Source organism: Calliphora vicina, chromosome 3 (assembly GCF_958450345.1).
Source record: "Calliphora vicina chromosome 3, idCalVici1.1, whole genome shotgun sequence".
Classification (NCBI taxonomy): domain Eukaryota; kingdom Metazoa; phylum Arthropoda; class Insecta; order Diptera; family Calliphoridae; genus Calliphora; species Calliphora vicina.
In genome coordinates this window covers 75025565-75052332 of record NC_088782.1, presented here as the reverse complement: position 1 = coordinate 75052332, position 26768 = coordinate 75025565, and the positions used below count along the sequence as shown (strand labels likewise).

The window sequence follows — 26768 nt, the reverse complement described above, 5'->3', positions numbered from 1 at the left end:
TCTAAGATTGTTTTAAAAAAGTGCTATTATTTTTCTAGATTAATGAAATAATATTTATTAATTGTGTTAAAAAAGTGTATTTATAAGTCAACGAATGGACGCGGAATAATTCGATTGTGAAATTATTTGTAACATTAAGATTGCTCCAAATTCATTTGAGACTCCACCGAGAAAACAATAACCATCTTGAACTAATAAAATATTGGCCAAGTATAATGAAACCGCTTTGTTGGTTGTTGTCATAAAAACGAAAAGTATGACATGAATAAAACTATAAGAAAAAGCATTAAGGCATCTTAAAAATGATGATAAAGAAGAAATTAAGTTAATTTCAATATGTTTTTAAACTTATAAAAGTAAATGAATATTTTCTATTAATTTATACGCAATACATATTTTCAAAGTGTATCTAGTTGATTAAACGACAATAACAACAAAATAAACCTAAATAATGGCAGCTGCTGCTGTAGCGGGTGCTGCTGTTTCAGCAAATGAAATTGATGAATTCATCAATGGTGCACTTGTTTCGTGGGTAAGTTAGAGAACTCCATTATATACACATACATATATATGTATCTAAGTATTATGTTAGTCATGACCTCTTAAGAAAACTAAAAACAAATACTTTTAAGGGTAGTTTTTTATGAAAAAAAATGTCAACAATTTTTAGCCGAAATATTTTAACAGGTGTTTGAAATTATTACACGTGTAAAAATGAATATATGTACAGTGTACATACTTTTGAAAACCAGTTTAAAGCTCTAAATATTATTACTTACTTTTAGATTACCTACATAGGTTGCATACTAATTCATCAATATTAAGATTAAAAATATTTTCATGTTGAATTATTTTATTCATTCAATTGTAATATACATACATATGTAGGGCTATATACATAAATTGTAGACATTTATTTGGCCAATAACAAATTATATTACAAGTATTCTTATTATCTATGAGAACATCCTGACGAAATACATACATATGTATATGTTTAATTAAAAAAATGAGATACGATTTTAATAACCCTATTATTATTATTTTAGTACTAATTTCTGATCTTATAGTATCTTTCATACTTGTGGTCATCCAAGACTCTTTATTTTATGAAAGGATACTCATTTTTGTATTTTTATTTATATGTATTATTAATCATTTCGCTCATTTGCACCAAGAGGGAAAAACCCATTTTTAAAGAGCATTAAAAAGAACAATAGACAAAGATATGATTATTGAAAAATTGATGTAGTGTAAGGCGCAATTTACATTTAGACTTTTCAGACGTCTGTTTTTTCGAATTCCCTTTTGAGAATCTTCCAAAACTGCTCAATGCAATTATTATAAATTTATTATTTTGAAATGGTTAGGTTTATTTGAATAAGGGGATATGTTACTAAATAAAAGTACATTTACAATTCGTGTTTCGATATATAGAGTAAATTCGAATAAAACTAGATTTTACAAAAAAAAAAAAAAATAATTAATTAAGACCAGTAATGCAGACATGGTTCAGCTATTAAAATATATCAAATCTTTAAAAAATATTAAAGATTATTCTAGATAAGTAATTAGATTGAATTATCTGAAAAAATCTTTGAAGTATTCAGATTAAAAACAACAAATTTTGATTTATGACTGCCTAGGTGCGATATGTACAATATAGAATGAATAATGATTGCATGTATCATCTCTATAAATATCAGACTTATTTACATAAATGTATAGGTACATATGTAAATTTACTTTTATAACTAACATTACTTTCCCACTATGCTACCTTACACACAAAGAACATGCAAGTGTAAGTACCTATATAGTAAATACGTATGTATGTACACATAAATATTCTTATCCGTATATTTATCTGTAAATATTAGGGTATCCATTCGAATAATGTTGACTGTCTTTAGAGGAACCAGTGCGATATTTTATTTTGAAACCAATTTTAAAATATATTCTCTTGTTTGAAAGATACCTTTGTGTTTTAAACAGAGAAATGTTTGTCAAAGTTGGTTATAAAATGACTGAGTTACGATAGTTTAAATTCAGGATGCTCTGGAAATAAAACAAAATATTGTCAAAAAAAAAAACAAGTAAGAGTGCTATATTCGGCTATGCCGAATCTTATATACCCTTCACCTTTGTTGTGGATGCATTATTATTTTTTATAATTAGTACCTATATATGTATGTACATTGCCCACTTTCAGCGTACAGCATCCTAAATTTATCAAGAACACAAAAAACAACAACAACGCCAAACGAAACAAAACACCAAAAGAAAAAACAAAATACGCAAGGCAATGAAACCAACACACATCCAAACATACGTTTAATTGTATAAAAAACAACAACAACGCCAAAAGAAACAAAACCCAAAAGAAAAACAAAATACGAAAAGCATGCACATCCAAACATACGATTTGTTGCTTTTTTGTCAAAAAAACCAACACACAACCAAACAAAAGTTTAGTTGTATAAAAAACAACAACAACGCCAAAAGAAACAAAACACAAAAAAAAAACAAAATATGCAAAGCTTGCACATCCAAACATACGTTTTGTTGCTTTTTTGTCAAAGCATGCAATACATTGTGTTTTTGATGAAATTTTCAGATGTTGTCTCGGATTTTTGCTCATATCTCCGTTATTTATGGACGGATTTTGCTGATTTTAAATAGCAAAATTCTCGAAAGTATGTCTGACAGAATTGTTGAAGATTTGGATCCCGGAGATATCTGGGGCCTTCAGAAAATTGATTTCAACAGACAGACAGACGGACATGGCTTAATCGACTCCGCTATCTATAAGGATCCAGAATATATATACTTTATAGGGTCGGAAATGAAAAATGTAGAAATTACAAACGGAATGACAAACTTATATATACCCTTCTCACGAAGCTGAAGGGTATAACAAGAACACACAAATATTTGTATTAAAAAATAACTCATTCTTTAGAAGGCTTTTTCACTAAAATAGGTGAACAATATTTTACTGACTCATGCTCGATTAAGAGCGTGAGAAAATAAAAAGTTTTTGAAAAATGTGCGCTTTTTAAACTTAAAAGAAAAGGTATCTTCTATCGAAAGATCAAACAAAAATACAACAAATCATATGCCTGATACAACAACAAAATACATTGACTAAGATGTATTTTTTGTAGAAAAATTTAGGTTTTTGACAATTACGTCTCGTCTCTAAGTTACCCTATGGGTAAAAAATTTACCCATAACATTCATAATCAATTTTTAAATTTATAAAAGGTTTATTGAAACAAAATTTCCATACAAAATCTGTTTTATTTAAAAATTGATTATGAATAATGCCTTTATTTTTTAAATATAAAAACAATTTTAATATCATTTACAAAACAACATACTTATGGTAACTTTGAGAATATCGTTATTCACTACACTTGCTAATAAAAAAAAGTACTAAACTAAATAATCGAGAAAAACTATAAGTATATCTGAACTCTATGGACTCCAATACAACAGAATTGCCAACCTGGGCTTATTTTAGGTGTATCATAGTGTAATTAAAGTAAAAGAGTATTTTTCAATCACAATAGACGTGTGGCCCGACAAGTCCTTCTGCAAATATAGAAATGATACTGCAAGAATTTATAATGCTAAACAAATCTTTGTTATTTTGGAAAAAAAAGGACTTAACGATTTTATAATGGATTCCGAAACAGAAATTGTAGAGTCCACATTCTCCAGGCAGTCGTAGTGCAAAAATATGGTGGAGAGATATTGGCAGAATCTCAATTTTGTATTAACCACGCTTTTTATGATGAATGTGATATAGCATTACATTGATGATGATTACATTGAAGTATATGACGTATAGGATCGTAAAATATGTACATATACATATGTATATAAGCGATATTATTAAAGGTGGTTGTCGACGATACGATCTTACGTTCGTCTTGAGGAAGAGATAATCGTAATATTTTGCTTTATTTGAAAAATTTCATTTATTCGAATAATTTTTAATTCGAACATGTTAGAATCTATTAATCGAATTATTCGAACAAAATAAAATTGAATAATATGTATATGAGAATATAAATGAAAATATCAGTGTTAATACGTATGTATGTATGTATGTTTGTATGTTAACAATTGTTATTACTTTTTTCATTTTAGCTCCTCTTACCAACACTAGCAATAATTGCACAAATTGTATAAATTTACAAGGTCAATGATATATACATATAGCCACAACATTCTACATGTACATAAATTTATGTATATGAACGTTTAAATGTATAAATTTTGATCCATTTAAGCAGAATGTTTTGAACAATTCAAGTTTAATTTTGTTTTTGTTTACATACTTCGTTGTATTACAAAAAAAATAATTAAAACAACTGTATACATTCGAATTACATATACTCAATTTTACATGCCTAGAAAATCAGCTAACTGTTGATTTTAGTGTTTTAATTGTACTTGTTTATGGTATAAATGAGTACGTAGTACCTACATTGGGCTAGTATACAAAGTCTGGTTGGATAACCACTTCTCCACTTACTTGTTTGTTTCGTATTTTTATATTATACTTTTAATTCCCTATTTTAATTTTTTGTCTAACTTCTTTGAAATCTTAACTGTTTGTGTAAAAGAGTATGAACAAATAAATATGGACAAATATAAACAGATTAAATATTATATGTTGTACAAAGAATTAACTTTTTTTATCGGATCGATATAAGGAGTGAGATCGAAAAATTCTTAACATACATATATGTTTATAAAAAAGAAACCACTAAACTTACAGCTTTAATTTTTTTTTTATTTGATTGAAATTATTATTACAATTTACAAAAAAAATTATTTTTATAGTTTTAATCACTAGTGATGAAATTTTGAACCTTTTTCGGAAACCCTTCCATTAACGTTTTTATAGTGCTTTCTGTCACTTTGCTCGAACATGTAGTCCATCTCCGTTTAAAATCTACCACACTTTTGGACACCTTTTTTGTACTCTTCAATTCTCTTTTAACAAGAGCCCAATATCTCTCCACTGGCCTTAGCTCCGGGCAGTTTGGAGGATTTGCCTCTCTTGGTACAAATACCACATTATTGTTCTTGTACCACTCAAGGGCTTGTTTGCCATAGTGACAGGATGCCAAGTCAGGCCAAAAATAAGTGGACACATTATGAAGTCTTATGAATGGAAGCAGCCTTTTTTGTAAACATTCCTTGATGTAAATTTCGGTATTTATAGAGCCCGTTGTAACAAATGAGTGGCTTCTTTTGCCGCAACTGCATATTGCTTGCCATACCAAGAACTTTCTGGGAAATTTTGTCTGCTTTTGGGTCCTAAACTTTTCTTCAACATTCCCTCGAGCATCAGCAACATAAAATTTTTGACCTGGAAGTTGCGAAAAATCTGCCAGAACATACGTTTCGTCATCCATTATGCAGCAAGAATATTTTTTTATAAAACTTGACTTCAATTTCCGTGCTCTGTTTTTGGCCTCTAAATTTTTAGTAGCGTTCCTGTCAGGAACTTTTTGAGCCTTGTATGTTTTTAAACCTGCATTAGCTTTAACTTTTCGTACCAAATAGTCCGAGCACTGAGCTAACCGGGCTGCTTTCCTACCGGATGTGTTGGGAGCTCTTTTGAAAATGCGTTCTATTTTTTTGGCTTTAGAAACATCATGTGGACCATTCCTTCTACCTGAACCAGGTTTTCTATCAACTGACAAGTTCTCCCGGTACTGTTTAATAACATTGGAAACAGTTTGACGGCAGACCTTTGTATGCTTGGCCAACTTTTTGTAAGACCAAGTTGGGTTTTGTTGAAAATATTTAATAATTTCAGTACGCACTTTTTTCTGGTCACTCATTTTAATCAGATTAACAAAAAAATTAATATAATTGACATTACACATAATAACTGACATGTTTTTCAAAGGTAACTTGATCAAAAAAAAATTCAAATAATACTTGGGTTAAAAAATGTAATGAAAAACGTGTGTTAAGAATTTTTCGATCTCACTCCTTAGTATATTAATATTTATCCCCATATTCTGAACTTTATATCGTTGACAAAATTATACAATAACAAAACTGAAAATATGACAACTTTGGTATTAAAAACAACTAGTTAGAGAGTGTGTCAAACGGTAGCAAAATATGTAGAAAACATAGAATAAATACATGGAACGGAAGGAGAGAAAAATGTCAATTAAAAAAATCAAAAAATGGTTTTCGACAACAGACTTAGGTTGTTCGCTCTCAGTTACGTATCTAGTTGTCATCAATTATGCAAAAGTTAATTTTTGATAGATATGAGGTGAATAAAATTTCATTTATCCATAGTTATGACCAGGGAAACCGGAAATATGCTCTAAAAATAGCGTTTTAAACGCTTTAAATTTGCAGAAAAAACTTTAAAATATGCTCTTAAAATTTAAAAAATATGCTCTTAAAAAAACAAAATAGGTAAAGTAACATAAAATAAACAAAAATAACATGAACTAAAACATGTATAACAAAAAATAAATACAACATAAAAACAATAAGCTATGAAAAGGCCTCGAGAGGTATTTTTTGATGATATTTTATATAAATATAAAGTCACTTCTTCAATTAAGGTTATTATTGCAATAAATTACAAAATATTGATTTAAGTTTTCAAATAAAAATCGTTGTCTATTGGATCTGAAAACATTTTTATACATAGAAAATGTTCTTTCGACATAAACTTTATTTCTTTAACCCATTTCGCTCCGACATAAAATTTGTATTTATTTTTTAAACAAAAAAAAAATTTAAGGCTAATTATGACCCCTGATTGCAAATATATGGTCAAAACAATTTAGCGATTTTTTGTTTTCCCAGAAAAGCCAGTTCAAAATTTCGAACAGTTAAGTTTGCACATATCGCACACCCAGTTCAAAAGTGACACAACTCAAAATTATATAAACTCGAAAAATTAATTTTACGCTTAAACTATGCACAATGTATGCTGTTGTTTTTAACTGTGGCTAAAAAAAAACACTAATGTCTTTCATTATGTTTCAATTGGTATATATTTATTTTCGATTTCTGAAAAATTTAACTTTTGAGTTACGTCACTTTTGAACTGGGTGTGCGATATGTGTTGTCCCGCATTTGCATGTAAATCATGGTTTTTATGTTTTATGAAACAGTTACATATGTTGGCAATAATTTCTCATGTTTATTATTTTAATTTAAGTTTTTTTTACTATTTTGACTTAACATTCATACCAAAATTTGTCAGAAATTCCACCTTTTTCACATATAAACATTTTTCTGAAAAATTTTATTTCCAAAAATCGAACAGCGGAGCGAAATGGGTTAACTAACACTTAGAACGGTTAAGTTTGAATTAGAACTAAAATTTGATATTTAGATGGCGCTATTATTAAAATAGTGCTTATTTTATATTAAAAACAAGTAAGAAAGTATGGTCGGTCAAGCCCGACCATATAATACCCTATACCAAGTAAATGAGCAAGAAGATTTTTCTTTTAAAATATCAATAATTTATATTCGTGAGTGAATTTCGAAATGGGCCTTATATGGGAGCTATGACCAATTATGGACCATCCACCATGAAGTTAGGTCGTGTGATTTATGTCTGTATGAAAGTTATTTATGTTGAATTTGGTGTATATACCACATTTTTAAGAGATTTATGCACGTTAAAGTGATTTTCCGAAGCGGGTCTATATGGGAGCTATGACTAATTATGGACCGATCGTAACAAAATTTGGTGACATGAATTTTGTATATATAAAACTTATTTGGAGTGAAATTTGTGTAGATACATATATATATTAAACATTTATGACCGACAAAGTCCAATTTCGAGAGGACATTTGTATGGGGGCTAGGTGAAATAATGGACCGATTTCAGCCAGTTTCAATAGGCATGGTCCTTTGGTCCAAAAATAATATGTACCAAATTTGATCGAAATATCTTCAAAATTGCGACATGTACTCTTCGCACAAGGTTTACATGGACAGCCAGCCAACCAGCCATCCAGACGGACGGACATCGTTTAATCGACTCAGAAAGTGATTCTACTTTAAGGTGGTTGTTAGACCAATATTTTTGGGCGTTGCAAACATCTGCACAAACCCTCCCCACTATGGTGGTGTAGGGTATAAAAAGCAATCAATTTTTCAATTTTGAAATTTAAACAAAGGAAGTAAAAACCTGTAATACAACAGCGAAAAATAAGTAGGACAAAATTTGTTGTTGATAAAGTCAAAATATGCTATTAAACAGTAAAATATGCTATGTGAGTTATTAAAAGTCAACAAAATTAATATAAAATAATAAAAAACCGGTGATATTATTTTTTTTATTCATAAGATATATTAAGAGATCAAAAAAAATTATTTCAGAATTCTGAATATTGAACAAACTACATAAATAACAACAAAAACAAAAAACTTAAATAATTCACACTTCATTAATATTAGTTTTTTTTTAGCATATATAACATTATTGTTTAAATACAAATTTAAAAAAATAATTTAATATCTGGTTGTATAGCCCTTATTTTTTATAACCTGAGGACAATTTGGCATATTTAAAAAAAAAAATTGCAATTAATCAACACTGATTTTATCCCATTCTTCTTGCTGCCTTTTTTTGAGTTCGTTTTTCGATGAAACGGGATTTCCGCGGACTCGGCGATCTAAATAATCCCATAAATTTTCTATGGGATTCATGTCTGGGGACTGAGCAGGTGTATTAATCACTTTTGGGCAATTATAAAGCAACCACCTCACGCAAAACGTGGGTTTTAAGCTTAGGGTCGTTTTCCTGATACAATTCAAAAGTTCTTGCAATTCCCATTTTTTCTGCCGATTGTTTCAAATTATCTCTCAAAAGGTTCAAATAAACATCTTTGATCATAATGCCTTCGATTAATACCAGTTTCCCTACCTCTTTCGCTGAAATGCAGCCCCAAACCATTACACTTTTTCCTCCATGCTTAACTATTGGAGTAATATTTTTTACCTTTTAACTCCTAATTAGGTTTCCGCGACACCATAGTTTTTCTATCACTTCCAAATAAGCTTTCATCGAGAAAATTACGTCTTCCCACCAATTTATATCTTTTTTTATATGCTCCTTGGTAAATTTTAACCGATTATTCAACGGCCGTATTGCCCGAAAAAAACATTAAATTCACGAATGGGTTTCCTTCGGGTAATACGGCCGTTGAACCCTTATTTTTTATTGGCGTGACTTATTGTTACTTCTGAAACAGTCTTTCCAAATTCCGCCTTAACTTCAGTAACAATTTTGGGGTCACATAAGCGAGGGTTAGCCTTGATATTTCTAACAAAACGAAGCTCTTCCATCTCCGTAAGTTTTTTTTGGCTACCCAGTTTTTTAAAATCAATTCGATCCTTGTTTTTATATCTTCGGATAATGTTACCGACAGTATTTGGTTTCATATTCAATATTTCAGCAATATTTTTATATTTTTTTCCTTTTTCGTAATGTAAATCACTAATTTTCTTTGCTCTAACGACGTATTTTTTCCTTTACGACCCATCGCGGCTTTTATAAAAAAAACTTGAGAATGAATATGTTTATTCAGCTAACATTATTTGTTTGATGTTAATTAATGAGTGTATCCCAATTTTACAAATAATTTATGTAAATATGCTGTTTTACAGCGGTGAATTTTATGCATGCATTTCTGTAGTATTTTAGTTTCTTATTATTTTAAAATAGATGCACTCAATATTAATTAAAACCAATTAGTGAAAAGTGAGTTCTAAATATATACCTTTAAGTAAAACAAAAAAAAAATTAACAAGATGTCATTATATTCATTGCGAATTTTCGGATTTCAGAAACTGATATATAAAAACCGAATATTAATGAGAGTCACTGTAGCACATGAGTAAACATGTGATTGGCTACATGTATGTTACTATCACACGGCATGTGGCACATTTACACTACCAATCAACTCAAATTTTTGTCTGTGACATTTGATTTTAAAAAATAATTATTAATTACTGATTAAAATGTCGAAAAGAAAGTGGGCTGCTATTGCATCACGCATACTTTAGATGAAGAAGTCGATGGCGAACATCGCAAATACGAAAACACGAAGCTGATGCGTGGTGTTTGGACGAAAAATTGGTTGAAAAAAACGCAATACATTTGCTCCTTGTCTCTATTTTTTCCTTAATTTTGCTAAATTGACCATGTAAGTTGTGCGAAGCGATGATCATTTCACTTTTGCCACATTTACATTCATACTATTCCTGAACAGAATGCCAAACAAATTTATTCAATACAAACCAAAACAAACAAAAAAATCTAATGTCGATAGCTTCATGCGGTCCGCAAATGTTGTATCAAAAATTCTCCCTTTACATATTTTGTGACACCTACATTACATGCGCATGTAAAAATATTTAAAATGTGAAAATTCACATGTAACTGGGTAGTACACAACATGTGAAAAAGGTACATATGTGCATGGAAATTGTAAGCTACATGTGGTACACATGCAAATATATACTGCATGTGAGTGTCCCAAAAAGTGAAGGTACACGGCATGTAGCTAATGTGGCTTCATGATGACGTCAAAAAATTACGCCAGAGCCGCATGCGCATGTGGTTTTTTTACATTCCGTGTAGAGTTGGGTTTATTAGCTCAGTGAAGTGACCGCTCTTTTCAGTTTAGCTCACTGAAATGAACTAGGTCGCTCTTTTAGCTCATTAGCTCAGTATGTTGTATAATGACCATTTCAATTTGAGAATTGCTTGTAGTGAATTAAATAAATTATTTCTGTTGTTAGTTGTAAAAACACGCAGTCTTTTGACAATTAGAGATTTATGCGTGAAATAATTGATTCAAATTTTAAAAAATCAAATTGTATTTTATTTAAACTAATATTTTTTCGGAAAAAAGAAAAAAAAAAATTTTATTATTTCTAATTTCCGATGCTAACCAAATGTTAAGACAATATTTGTTAAGCAGAACATTCACTAACTATTAACAAAAAACTCAAGATATTAACTGGAATTTGAAAAAGGAAAAATATTTTGATGATCTGATAATTGTGATCCAAAATAAAAATGTGACAATAACTAAACCAAAATTAATATTTACGAAATAAAAAATAACGTAAAACTGTCATTCCAAAAAACAGCGAAAACCCACGATATGTCGCTCATGGCAGCTGACATCTGTTGATGTAGCAGTATAGTAAAAAAGTACATAAGATATATGTTTTCTAAAAAAGTGATTGAAATAATATTTCTAATTTAATTAAGAATATCAGTACTTTGTATTTTTTTAATTATGTTTTTTGGTAGATATAATCCCACTAATGTATTTTTGAAATAGTATTTTTTTTACTAATTACTTACTTTCAATTACAATTATTATTTTAACAATAACAATTATGTATTTCCCTTTTTCATTATTATTTTATGAAATATACTTACAAACTGTAGAAATACTCTTTCTTTATTTCATTCTACATCACCATACCATAAATAAATTCACACTCATTCAATAGCACACATATAAAAATTCCTTCATGAAAACAAAAACAATTTGAATAACTCTAATTATTCTTGAAACAGTTCATACAAACGTATCATATCAAAGCAAAAATATATTCGAGGCAGCATACGATCATATACATACATAACAAACCTACATTCGAATGATCGTTTTATTTTTGTAGGGCACAATACTCACTCACTTTTCAATGTCAGTGAGCGAAAGAATGTTACAGAATTGACGAGTAAAGTGAAACATTGAAGATGACAAATGAATGTGCTTGTGCAGCTCTTTCATGAGTACTGAAAGAAACATGAGCATAAAACAAAACCGCTCAGTTGAATACGCTCAGTGCTGAGCTGAAAACGCTCAGTATGATGAATGATTCACTTCGCTCAGTTGAGTGAATAGTTCAATTGAACTAGGTCATTCTTGAGCTACACAACTCTAATTCCGTGTACTATAGGCATAAAAAATAACAAAAATAAAAAATTTCATAATCAGAAAAACAAAAAAAATGCAATTTCTTGTTCTCAACACATAATCGGACAAAGTAAAATAGGTATTAAAAGTGTACGATCAGTTGCATATCCTTTGTTGTATAGAATGGCCTGTAATCGATTTTATCAAGTTTTGGCATACTTCCGGCTCTGTTGAGCTCCATGCTTCTTGTAAGGACTCTTTTAGATGAACTAACGTGTTAAATATAATTTCATTCACTCTCCTAGCTAATTCCTACCAAAGATGCTCCATTACATTCAAGTCTGGGCTCTGTGCAGGTGTTTCTATAAGTTTGGGACAGTTATGGATCAACCAATCCACTTTTTCTGGCAAATTTTGTACGAATCGGTCAATATCTCCCATATAAACTGTACTGTCGAGAATCTGTCCCGCCCATAAATTATTTATATTTATTAATTCATTGCAAAAATCAATCTGGATTAGTTTCTTGACTATCGATCCATAATTGCTCATAGCTCTCTCATATGGCCTTCTCCGAAAATATCTTTTAGAATCCAGATACAGAACAAAAATACGTTTCCTATAGACAGAAATCATGGCACCCAATTTTACGACAATTAACCATAGCATCCATAACCTGCTAAATGTTTTAAAAGTATTTAGTGAAATTCAACCCACTACTACTTAAAAAAAATTCGCGTACTTTCCAGTAAAAAATATCCAGTAACTTTATTTTAGAGAGTAAAAATAAATTACTCTCAATCTGAAAAGTATCAAAAAAAGTACACGAACAACAATTTGTAAAAATAAGTTGTATTTTATTATAAATTAATTTAAAACGTTTGTTTTGGGCTATTTTACTTCTTTTCTTTGCAAAACTTGTAAATTGTATTAATTTTCAACTTTTTAGTTTTGTTTGCATTTGCAACCATATGTTTTAAACGTTTTTTATGTTGATATTTTTTACTGGACAAAAAATGTCCAGTAAAAAATATCATGTTCTCTATCTACGAACTGTCACTTTTAACACTCTCTTGCTCTCTCGTTACAAGTTTTTAAAAGTAAACGAACGGAATCCCGTAACATCCAGTGATAATTTGTACAAATTATCAAGTACGCGAACACAACGAATATATGTATAGAGGAAAATTAATTTAACGAATAATCGAAAGAACGATACTTGTATTATATCATGAGTATATTCAAATTAATTATATGTTATTTTTATTTATTTTGATTTAGCTGGAATCCTGCCTTTCTCGTCCTGAAATTCTTACAGGGTATTCTTCTCTTCTTGACGGTCACATCATTCACAGTGTCTGGCTTCAGATCGATCCGGAGCCCCAAAATAATCCCAGCGAAATAAATGATAATGGTGACGTGGCCTTGTGCATTGCTAGGGCCAAAAATTTCGAATGTATAGTGCGAAATTTAAAATCGTTATTTGAAGATGAATTTGGACAAACCATCTTGGTGCTACCAGATTGTTATATCCTCGGCTATCATCCTGAAACTAAACAGGGTTTGGAACAGATGAAAATATTACTAACACTCCTCTTAGGTGCTGCAGTGCAGTGCCCAAATAAGGAGCTATTTATTGCTAGAATAAAAGAATTGGACGTGGAAACACAGCATGCCATTGTTGAGTTAATAAAACAGGTAACATTTAATGCAAATTATGGTCGTCTTATTTAACATAAAGTGAATAATAATCATCTACTACTTACTTTTGTTTAAATGTGTTGAATTATTATTATTTTATTAATCCTATTATAAACTGAATGACGAACAGAATTTTTAACATTTTCGTTTTGAAAACTTCTCACAAGTTACAGAACAGGGTATGGAACTAATATTACCAATATATTTTATGACACCACAGGTGACAGATAATCACAGCTTAGTACTGACGGAAGAATCTTTGGATTTGCTAACACCGCAGGCCATGTATAATCACATTTTAAGATTGACCAAAGAACGTGATAACATGTACTTAAAGTGGATTTCATCAGTATGTACGGAGCGTGACATTTTGAATACATCTGGTTGTGGTGATAATTCTTCAAACTTGTCATTATCGGCTTCAAGTGGATTGACGGCAACGCCTATTTCGTCTTCATCAAATACAGAAAATAATCACATGGCAGTAGAGTTGGCGGATTTAAAATCGAAATTGAGAAAATTGCGTCAAGAGCTGTAAGTTATAATAAGTAACTGCGTGTAACATTGAGTACTATATTAATTACTTTGTAGTGAAGAGAAGTCGGAAGGTCAATTAGAACTGCGCGAAGAACTAGAACACAAAAATTCTCAGTATGAGAAACTTCGTTTAGAAGTAAGTTTTAAAAAAATTATAACTTTTTCTTACATAATTCCTTTGCATTTTACTAATCTGTACTAATATAGAGCCAAGAGTGGTATTCAGAAGCTAAACGTGCATCAGCTTATCGCGATGAGGTGGATGTTTTAAGGGAGCGTGCGGAAAGAGCGGATCGTCTCGAAATAGAATTACAAAAATTCAAAGAGAAACTAACGGATTCAGAGTTCTATAAGACACGTGTTGAAGAACTACGCGAAGATAATCGTATGCTTTTGGAAACAAAGTAAGATTAATTTTCATTTCGCGACTATTTTTAAAGTTGTATTCTTTTATAGGGAAATGTTGGAAGAACAATTGCAACGATGGCGTAAAAGATCGGAACATGTTATGACGTTGGAGTCGGAAATTATTAAATATAAGCAAAAACTAAATGATATGGCGCTGGAAAGAGACTCCGATCGTTCTAGATTAGAGGAATTAATTGAAGAGAACACTCAACTTCAATTGGTGGCCAAGAATCTTAATAGCACTTTAGACATGGACAAATCTTTTTCTGATAATGACGACGAATGCAATTCGGGTGATAATAGTTTATCTGAACAATTGACAAATAACGCTCAGGTGAGAATGGTCGTTATTAACAATTTCTTCTTTAATACCCTTCAACATGAGTGATGAAGAGTTTATAAACTAAAGTTTATGAATCCCTTTGTAACTATATTCCAATGAGACACGTATATATGTATATAGGAATCGCTTCAATTTCCGTTCCTCTACTGCTTGAAAACAACTTTCCGAAGTAACCAAAAAATATATGAAGTTTCTGAAATCTGTTAGAAATGCTTTCTTGATTGTTCCTATTGATAAATCAACAAATTCGGGTTGTCCAAAAACCCCATTTTTACCAAATGTTTTTTTTACAAAAACCTAAAAACAAGTAAATATTTTTTATTAATTATTTAATGCCAATCAAAGCATATATATCAAAGAAACCCTCTATACTTTGGTGAAGGGTACATGCAATTCGGCATAGCCGAATATAGCACTATAGCTCTTTTTTCCATTACAGACACGTGCATTAAAACTTGAACTCGAAAATCGTCGACTAACTGCTGCACTAGACCAACTCAAAGAGTCTTCTTTCCACGAATCCACCAATAAAATGTTAGAACTAGAAAAAGATAAAAAAAAATTGAGTTTAAAGATTGAACAAATGCAAGACAATATACAGCGTCTATCTCAACAAAACGTTGAACTAGAAAATGTGTTCAAAGATGCGTTAGAGGAAAATAAGAAAATGCAAATTACATTAGATCAACGTCAGAAGGCATACGAAAAACAAAGTCAAGAACGTGAGGTAGAACGAACAAAATTGGCAGATTTGGAAAAACATGTAGAAACACTGAATAAGGAAAAACAACGTATTCAAACACTTAACGAAAGTGTGCAACGCCGTGCCGATGACTTAGAACGTATGGCTGATTCGCGTTCAAAAGAAATTGAACAGTACATGGAGAAAGTGAAAACATTTGAAAATACTAAAGAAACAGTGTATGAGCTGCAAGCTAAACTCAATACATTCGAACGGGAAAATGCCAGTCTTGCCAAAGAAGTGGGTAAACTAAAAGAGAATCTTGAAGAGAAATCAGTGTTATTGGATGGCCAGTGCGCTGTAGTCGATAATCAGTGTAAAGAAATATTACGCTTAACGAAATCGCTAGAAGAAGCTGAGTATACACAGGTTCGCCTTAATGATTTGGAAGTCCAAAACCAGGAACTGGTATCCCAACGAGATATTGATTTGCAAACAATTACTACTTTACGCAATGATTTGGTCAGCGGTACTCTGGCCACCAATAAAGTAAGGTATAATTTGGAAAAACTTGGCTTAAATGTAGATCCCACAGATGATAAATCCGAATTAAATGTAGAAACCGTAGTTGAGAAATTGGTACGTAATCCGGAAACGTTCAAAACTGTGCGTGAAATTATGCTCAATGTTTCCAAGGAACAATCAGAGAATGGTAATTCAAAGTCAGATATATGCGTTCTGTGTCATCGGAAGGAAGTGTTTACCGTTGAAAAGAACATAGAGCTCTCTTCGGCTTCTGAAGTATTTGAAATAGCAGAGTTAACAAAACTGTCTGAAGCCAACACCCAACTAAGTGCACTCAATGTGGCCTTGCAATCTACGTACGATCAATTACAATCCGAGAATGCTCGCTTTAAAGTAGATGTTGCAACACTGGGTTCTCAGATTACCTCATTAAATACTCAACATGTTGCCTTACAATTGGCCAATTCTCAATTGGCGGCCGATAAAGATGTTCTGTTGAAGGAAAATGAACAACTCAAACATGAACATAAAAACCTTCTACAGGATCAACTCACTTTGCAATGTTTGCACGAGCAGCTGTCATCGGAATACGAATCTCTCAACAAGGGCAAAGAGCAACTTAAGGTAGTGGTACGGGACTTGCGCAATGAATCACGAGAACTTCGGGAACACATTGTTGTCTTAGAAACACAAATTGACGATTTGAAGCGACAAAATACTTCGATGAAATCATGTTCCGAAGATCTGGCTATTCTTCGTACTGAACATTCAAAGCTCACCGATGATTTTCGTAACTTGTTCGCAACTAGCGAACGCTTTAAGAACGAATACAAAAACATTCAAGAACAATACAAAATGATCCGTATGGAAAATGGTAAATTGAAACTACAAAACAACGAACTTACGGGAGAACTGGGCAGTCGAAATGATCAATTGAAAATTATGGAAATACAATATGCAAAAGCGTCACAGCGTTGTGAGGTATTACTTATTAATTACCCATTATATATTCTGAAATTTCAATTGTATATTTTTAGATGTTAATGCAACAAAATGGAGATTTAGATACGGAACGTAAAACGTTAATGGAGAATGTTTCGCATTTACTTAAACAATACCATGAATTATTAACACTATCGCTGGAGGATAAAAAACACTTCCACGAAGAGGAGAAGAGTTACACGGAATGTGTACACAACTTAAATCGTCAAAAAGAAAAGTTGGAAGAAAAGATTATGGAACTCTTTAAAAAATCAGAAGCTGTTGTACCAAAAAAGTATTTTATTATTATCAATACCTCATTGTACAAATGTTGACACCACGTAATGAATTTTTTCAACATGAGATAGTTCGTGACAAATGATTTTTATATTTAACATAGAGTTGGGATGTTCATGAACGAACAAGTTCAATTGAACATATAAGTCAAATGAACAGTGTGAAGTTGTTCAGTCTTCTTGTTCTTTTTATTTACTTTATTCCTTTTGTTCGTTTGACATTACTGTAGATGTTTGAAACTTATATTTTGAAAACGCATTTAAGTTGTTTGAATTTTATTTAATTACCTTTTTCTTTTCTTCATTATTAAAATCATGTTAATAATAGGTAAAATTTTTTCCAAAAGCAGAAGTCAATTAATTGTTGGTTTGGTTCACTGCAAAAACATTTACAGAGCAATTGTTCATACACTTAGTTCTGTCAAACACCACAGAATAAAAATTAACAACTGAACAAGAAGAACAAACATATTCATTTATTTGTTCTGAACAAAAATTACAAATCAGTAAAAAGAACAATTATGCCCAACTCTAATTTAACGTATATGTATATATATATATCTTGTTTGTCATCATTACCTATGTAAAAAAAATATCAATTACAATGATGCTCAAAATTGTTTTTAAATTAATTTTTATTTGATTTATATTATTTTTTTAGAAAACCATTTGCTAGTAATTTGGTTAGACGTGTAAAAAAAGCCAGTTCAGACTTGATGAATAAAGTTCCCAGTCGTGTATGTTCTAACATTTGTTTTCAATAATATTGTATTTAGATTTCTAAAGACTTTTGTTGTTGTATATTATTAGAATCGTCGTTCTTGGATTGATGACTCTCGCTTAACACAATCACAGTTCATGATTGGTTCCGAATCCGGTGGCAATGATTCTGACAATAGTACCGAAGAACCACTTTCAATTAACTCGGATATCCATTTATTACAGCGTAATATACCAATACGTCAAAGTCTTCAACGGTATGTTCTTTATATTACAATTACATACATGCATGCAATATTTAAAAGATAATTAGGTGACTTGAATATATATGTATATTAAGGTGGGTTGTTTCAGAAAAAATAATAGTGACCTCCTGAAAATAAACTTTTGTATTGGATAACCGTTAGTAAGCTGGACCAAAAGGTCAATTTTTTATTTTTTTTAAGATATTTTTTTCGTTCCAAGAAAGGTGTATAGATTTGTTTAAATCAAAAAGTCAAATTACAATCTATAATTAATTTTGAGCGATCGTTACATTTCCAATTAACATTTCCAATTTGTTATCCACTTATTCTATGTAAAAATAGAAACCAAATTTTGTTAAATCTGATATTGTTTAAAAATTTATCTATGAAACTAATAAACCTTCGTGAATATTGAAAAAACCGATTTTTTATAATATTGAATTTCGCGGAAACTGTGATATGTGTGTTCATGATTTATATTTTATTTTTTATATGACATTTGTATATAGTTTATTCAAATAGAAGTCAAGATTCATGAAAAACCTTAAATATATACCTTTTTTTCAAATTGGTGTAGCTCACTAATAGTTGTTGCAAAAAATCAAATATTTTAAATAAAAAAGTGTTTGTGTATCGACATACTTTAATGTACATTTGACGTTATTTTTATAGATACATTAGTGTATGCCAGAAAAGCCTGAAATTAAAATTCTGGCTTCATTAGAATTTGCTCTAAAAAGAAGAAAACATACATAGAAGTGCTTAGAAAATAAAAAATTAAATTTTATTCTTAATATCTACCAAAAATTTACCTTGGATTTATCTCCAAAAACTCGTGTTTTTATCTTTTAAATATAGTATGGTGAAGGTTATATAAGATTCGACACAGAAGAATATAATGTTATTTTTTTTCACTGAAACTATTTCAAAATACAATTTATTTTATTTATTTTTTCAATAACCAAGCCTGTTGGCCATAATCGGTCATAAATTTTAACGGTTTAATATTGTATGCTTCCTATATGGAGTTGAAATTTTTGTAAGTTAGTGGAGTTTACATACATTCGCCACTAGAGCGATGCTCTTTATTTCATCATAAATTTAGAAATTGTTAACTTAACATATGTAAATACATAGTCGAACCTAATTTTAATATATTTTTATATAACTACATTTTCTTTACTTCACATTTACATGTACAAATATACATATATTTTAATTCATATACCTTTAGTGACGTTTTGGACCATTCAATTTCACGTGGTGGTACTATGAGGAGTAGTTTGCAAACTCAAAAACGTACGGATTTAAATAATTCACGTAGAAATAGCGTGCACGGGTAATGTTGTTTTCTTGATGTTTTATTATTAATATTCATACAAATTATTTTTTCTTAATTATATAATTTATCTTTTCATCTTCCGGTGTTGGTAGATACTTTTTTTATCTGATTGTATATTAGACTGGTACAAATTAAAAAACAAACAATAAAGCTTAAAGAATATATTTCGCACTCGCTCAACAATATTGTATTAACTCAAAATTTATAAATTTTCTTCTATCTGCTGTAAAAATTTCAACGTATTCCGATTACTCTTTCATCTCGAAAATCGTGATAGTGTAGTGAGACTACCTTTATATCAACAAAAATGTATTATTTTGAAGTTGAAAATAGAAATGCATCGTATATTTTCATAAAAAAGGTATTATTTTGATTTGATACTTTATTCAAGTTAAAAATAATCAAATTGTTTTATTTAAATTTAGTTGTATTTTCAGTTGTTACTGTTTTGTTGATAAAATAATAAAAAAAAATATAGAGAAGTTTTTGAAAAATGGTATTAACTCAAGAAATAGATTTATTTTGCAATAATTGCAGACATTTTAAAGAATGTAAAAACAATGTAAATATATTTTCAAATGGAATTTGCTTACTATGTATGATGTATTCGAATTTTCAAATTCTCTTAAAATGTAACCACAGACAGTTTTTGTCACTCCAGAACACTTAAAAGTTTTTGAGTTAATACAGTATTGTTCAGTATATGTTCATCATGGTATACATACATATCTTAAAAGTGTTTGCACCAGTCTATTATACATTTGAAAAATATTTATTATTATTTTTTATTATTCTTTTATTTAAATATATAGAAAAATTATTATAAAATTCTGGGAATGTTCTGTGTAATTGGGTAAATATTAACGTGTACACAATCAAACAAAATATTTGAATTGCAAATTTTAAATTTGACTCAATTTTAATTGAAATAATTACTAAAACTGCTACTACGTTGTTAAAGCTTAAAATAACATTTTTAATTAAACATTTCGCTTGATTATTTTTATGTTTTTTCTCATTCTTTAATTCATATTTTCTATAAAGAAAAATTGGAAGTCTTTTCTATTTGTTAGTGAATTATGCTCTTAAATTTTCTCTTATAATGATAAAATAGCAAAAGCTTAAAATATACATCATACAAATGAAATTCAAACTAACTTTATAAAATGAATCTGGGAGTTTATGTATCCAGTATTCTATTTTTATTACGCGTCAGAATCATTGAGTGTGAAGAAAATTACCAGAAATTTGTTGGAAAATTTTACGGGTAATGTAAAAATCTGCGGCGCTCACTAACATGCTGCTTCTCTTTTGTATGTATCAATAGTTAGCATAAACGTTCACATTATGAATAAAATTGTATTCGATGTTTTATATTCAATAAGGGCTATCTACAATTTTTATTTGAATTTTAATATAATGCAATGTTAATAATCTGTACATATCGTAAGTTGTCTTTCCGGTTACAAATGTTTCAAAGTCCGCAGACTTCAAATCGTATGTCAAATTATTTTATCTAATACAACCTATCATTTTTACCAAACAGAGCTGTCTGAATACACTGTAAGTAAAAACTTTTAAAATGACACTCAAACATAATTTCGGGTCGTAAATTCCAATGGTATACTCCGTTTTAAACGATTAAGTCAAAATCAGGAGATATTCCATTTTTAAGTTATCTCTCAAGCGATTTTTGATTATATTTTAAGGAATTCGCAGAATTCGAAAACTCTTAAATTGATTTTATTTATTGTTTATTTCTTGAAACTTCACACCTCGGTGTATATTTTCCACACATTTAACATAGAGGAGAGGGTATAGCGCTGATGTTTGTAACATGCAAAAATATTGAAAGATTTTCTCAAGGACGAATCCTATTGAATTTGATTAGTATGCATTATTTCTCCTAGCTCCCATACAACTGTCCTATCTGAAAATAGTTAAATATTTTAATTATATAGATATCAAAACAAAATTCAGCACAAATATGTTTTATATCTCGCACTACCAAATTTAATACCGATCGGTCCATAATTTTTCATAGCTCCCATATAAGTACCACTCTCGAAAATTTAAGTAATAAAATTCAATATAAATAAGTTTCATATATACGAAAATCATGCCACCAAATTTTATAATTAATCATAGCTGCCATTGAAAACAAATAATTTTCAGAAGACATGTCACCTAATTTTTGTTCTTGAGATTTTGTAAAAATAATCTAAATAAACTAGCTGTCTCGGCAAACGTTGTTCTGCCATACAAATTATTTCTAGTGAATATTTTGCTTCCAGCGGTATGAAATATACTCCAAGACCTATTCTCATACTTACCAATTATACTTACATAATTTCATAAAAATCGGTAGAGCCGTTTCGTTCTGTTTGAATTATTTTGATATTTTGCTAATATAAAAATACTTAAATCGCGATTAAAAAATGTGTAAATTTGGGGTTATATGTATTTTTTGATACCAAATAAAACAAATGCGAAAAAAAGTTTTTGGCAAAAAAAATGGAAACAATTTTTCTGGATAGGGACCCCCTAATGACCTAGAAGTATGAAATACACTTTACGACCTATTCTCATATCTACCAAACATACATACAAAATTTCATAATAATCGGTAGAGCCGTTTCGTTCTGTTTGAATTATTTTGATATTTTGCTAATATAAAAATACTTAAATCGCGATTAAAAAATGTGTAAATTTGGGGTTATATGTATTTTTTGATACCAAATAAAACAAATGCGAAAAAAAGTTTTTGGCAAAAAAAATGGAAACAATTTTTCTGGATAGGACCCCCTAATGACCTAGAAGTATGAAATACACTTTACGACCTATTCTCATATCTACCAAACATACATACAAAATTTCATAAAAATCGGTTGAGCCGTTTCGGAGGAGTTCAAACACTAACATTGTGACACGAGATATTTATATACACAGAAAAAAGAAATTCATAATTCGAATGAATTTTGTAATAAATATTATTAATCGAACTTGACTTTTTTTTCCAAACTTATTTCATTCAAAATAAGAACATGTTCATAAATATTATAAAATGTTACATGACGGAAATTTTGGCTTTTTTACTTAATTTTTTTAATAAATTGCACTATAATTGTATTATATAATGAATTAGTGCAAGAATATTTGCATAATAGCCATATATTATCCAATATTTTAAGATAAAAAGGAGAATATCTGAAACTTAAAAATTATCATTAAACATTCATAAATATAAAAGCATTTCATCCTCTTAAATCAATTTAATAATTTTCGCGCTTTTTATATAATTTTGTAGCTGAAAATCATAAAAAAACTAGAAATTTTCCATGAAAAATTTCAAACATTTTTGAACAACATAAAAATAAAAATGAATTTGAAATTATATTTTTCAAGCCTTCTAGATTTTATTTCAAAACATAAAATATTAAAAAAATCATACTATTTAAGAAATTATTTATAAATGTTATGAATTGAAATCAATGAATTCGAATCATAATATTTATGTTGAAACTTTTTTCTGTGTATTAGATTGTAGAAGTTGGAATGGGTTAAATTTTTAAAAATGTGTGTGTTGTGCAGAAAGCTTTTATTGAATATTAGCCCTCGATATATACTTAGTACATATCGTTACCTAAAATGTAAAACAAAGTAACAACAAAAATACCAAAATCTAATGTTTTATAGATACTGATAAATAACTTAAAAAATAATAAAAAAAAACTAAATCTTAGTTTGGAAAAATTAAGTTTATATCAGAGATACTTTTCATTTTCCAACGTTTTTTTTGCGCATCACTTTAAAAACTTGTGCATTTTAGGTGGCGATATATTTCTTACAAATTTCATAAATATTTTTCATTATCAATATCTCAGATTGTTGTTTGTAAATGTTTTTGGCCTGTTGTAACGTCATTTTTAAAAATATAAATAATTTTGTTGCCAAGAATTTTAAAAACTAATTAATAGGGGCAAATGTACTAAAATGCTTGAGATGCTTTAAAATTTATTATATTTAATAATTAAAACTATTTGCTATAGTCTGGCTGTAATTAAAAATGAAATAATTAATATGTTTTTAATTTGTTTTTTTTATTCTTCATAAAATACAAAAATATAGTTTGGAAGCGCCTGATGTAACAGGAAGCAGTTTAACATTGGGCGCGGCTGGATCAAGACGCACCGTTTATCTGATAGACGAAAATCAAAAAATTCCAGAAACAGCTGATGGGAGCGGAGGAGGTGGTAGCGGCAGTAATAGCAGTTCAACAGCAACCTTGAGCGGTAAAAATAACACAGCTGAACCGCAAACCCCGACTTCAACACAAAAATCTGACAATCCTGCAACTTTTCTTATGTATAATCGAATTAATAATATAATTGGTGGAAATTCTGCAAATGTAAGTGGTAGTGAAACTTCTTCACCCACCCCTGCTGCTGGAAGTGGTAGCAGTAATCGTGATACGGAAGTCCATCAAGACGAAAATAAACTAATGCGTAATAAACGGCCAGAAGACAAAAATAATAGTATTTGGTATGAGTATGGTTGCGTTTGATTTCTTCTTTTCTCCATGAAAGATACACAATCATGAAAATCTCTTTATTTTATTTTTTTTATTTACAAAATATGCCTTAAAATAGTATTTAATACGAATTTACTGTCTACACAAATCAAATGAGACTCGTAATATCTATTGACTGATAGCCAGAACTTATATTTACACTTCATGTTTACATTAAAATTTCAATAGAAATATCACAAATCGGTTGTGTATTCTAAAATGCTTCCTCTCGTTCATTTACCTCGAATCATATACTCGTAATAAAAAAATGTTGAAGCCTTAAGTATTTCTTAAATCAAAAGAAAGCAAACAAGTTTTCCATAAACAAACGTATGATTACATATTGTAATAATTAAAATCAAAATATACATACATGCATACATACATATATTTATATATTTTTATTATTGTAAAAATCATTTAACATGCGTCGCATCATTGCCATGTGCATTTAATTAAATTAAATCAGTAAACTATACTGTCCATTTATGTATTTATTATAAAATAACTTAATTATTTAATAGCATTTTTCTTTATCTACTTATTTTGTTTACAGTAACAATTGTTCATTAGCAACGAAGTACTTCTCGATTTAAATCAAATCAATAATATTTTATTTGTACATTATAATTATTAAGAATTAAATTTGTTTTAGATTTATAAACTAAAAATAATTTATTTAAAACGCCTACAACTTATACATACAACCACGTACAATTTCAATATGTTTAATAAAATTTAAACAAAAATAGAATTTCGCACAAAAATTGTCGTCTTCTTCTGCAATAACAATAATCACAACATGAAATAAATAATTCCTATAAACATATATACAAATACCACATGCCACTACGTATTAGATAATTAAAATTGTGCAGCTTAACAAATAACAATAAAATTCGTGTAGTATGTGTTTTTTTATTATTTATTTATTTTTCATGATCATCCATTTTTCATAAATGACAATAAATATCTATAGTATACACAAACCTAAGAATAATACAGACTATTTTACTTATTACTGCTTTGTAAAATTGTATCGATTACAAATTGAAAACAATATAAAAATGAAGCATTTTTAATATTGCATTCCTAAAATAAATTGACTACTTACTAAATTGAAATCATATTTGTTTTTCTTTAATATTCCTCTGAGGGGCCAAAAGCTCATAAAACTAAAATAAAAAGCAAATTTAAAAGTTTACATAAATTATACCAAGAAAAAAATAACACACCAATCTTTGGTAAAATCTATGCTGAAACACAACCTGAACTAGTTTCATTTTTGATGAAACACCAATTTGTCTTTGGAGATATTGATTCAAACTATTTGGTGTACTATGTAGTTCAAAATTAGAAACAAATCACTATATACGTATCTTCCTATAACTGTCCACTGACAGTACAACTATTATGCGTCTAACGACTGATGTATAAATCCAGTTTACCATATCCGGTCGCAATCCAGAGTTCATTCCTGCAAGAATTCGCAAATTTTAGTTCAACACCCTCTAACATAGGCATACTTAAATCCAGTACCTTTGGGTGATGTGAACTAGCTCTGTTTTCGCAGGGTTCACACCCATGCCCTTACTGCCAGTCCATGAAGACAGTTCTCCTAGCACTGTCTGCTTAATTTCACTGATGGTAGGAAGAAATTTCACCTTAACCAGAAATACTACGTTATCAGCATATGCCACAATCTTCCGTTGACAGCTAATAGTTAGAGTAGATGAGATAGAACCCCTCCTGTGGTGTTCTCCTGGTCACCTTCCTGCTTATACTCTGCTGCCCTGGGTTCGAATTGATAATCCTACTATCAAGCATCCGAATTATCCAATTTACCAGAAAGTACCTCTAACGATTCCCTAATAGCCTCAATTTTAATATTATGAAAGGATCCCTCAATGTCCAAGAACGCGGACAACGTAAATTGCATATGTCGTAGACCATAGTAACCAACAACTTCAAATGTTGATGTCAGTAGGTGGTAGCTCCCACTACCACCCACTGACATCAACACAAATAATTAAAAAAAATGTATATATGTATATTCTTATAATTTCAAGAAAGACCAATCGGTTACAGTCGAACTTTTACAAAACAACAACAACTTCAAATATTGCACTATTAACAGATTTACCCTTGAGGTAGGCATGTTGAGTGTTACTAATGAGGTGCGTATCAATCTTGCTAATACACTAAGCTCGATTCTGTACATGAGACATTTTCCTTTTGAATATAACCAAGAACACTAGGGTCCTTAGATAATAGTCGACGGAATCTTGATAACTTGTTAACTTTTATACTTGTTGTAGCTAACTAGATACCACTCCCATTTAAGTTCCCTAGTCAACCAATTTGGCTGTTTACTTTTCCCCGCAATCGTTTCCGGACATGATAAAATAAAGCCTCTTAAAACCTGGGTGAAGTTGTTTACTATCTCCTCCAC

The 26768-nt window shown here is 29.7% G+C and overlaps 1 protein-coding gene across 3 annotated transcripts; it reads left to right on the top strand.

Annotated features, from left to right (window-relative positions):
- Girdin (protein girdin) lies at positions 1-25440 on the top strand. 3 transcript variants are annotated; one of them, XM_065503284.1, is made up of 12 exons: positions 1-532; positions 13248-13664; positions 13888-14201; positions 14259-14340; positions 14412-14608; positions 14661-14946; positions 15395-17143; positions 17200-17438; positions 18101-18176; positions 18250-18416; positions 19639-19703; positions 23875-24036. In XM_065503284.1, exons 1-12 carry the CDS (start codon positions 452-454, stop codon positions 23892-23894), a joined length of 3693 nt encoding a protein of 1230 aa, XP_065359356.1. In that variant the 5' UTR covers positions 1-451; the 3' UTR covers positions 23895-24036. The 3 variants fall into 3 exon arrangements, with proteins under 3 accessions (XP_065359356.1, XP_065359355.1, XP_065359354.1); XM_065503282.1 differs by having other exon boundaries at positions 6-532; positions 19639-19743; positions 23875-25440; XM_065503283.1 differs by lacking the exon at positions 19639-19703 and having other exon boundaries at positions 4-532; positions 23875-25440.
- Positions 25441-26768: the final 1328 nt, after the last annotated feature.

Bases quoted from the DNA above. Each gene is read 5' to 3' on its own strand.
- Girdin (XM_065503282.1), top strand. From the start codon at position 452: ATGGCAGCTGCTGCTGTAGCGGGTGCTGCTGTTTCAGCAAATGAAATT. The intron at 533-13,247 runs GTAAGTTAGAGA...ATTTTGATTTAG, and splicing joins ATGGTGCACTTGTTTCGTGG to CTGGAATCCTGCCTTTCTCG. The intron at 18,177-18,249 runs GTATGTTCTAAC...GTATATTATTAG, and splicing joins TGAATAAAGTTCCCAGTCGT to AATCGTCGTTCTTGGATTGA.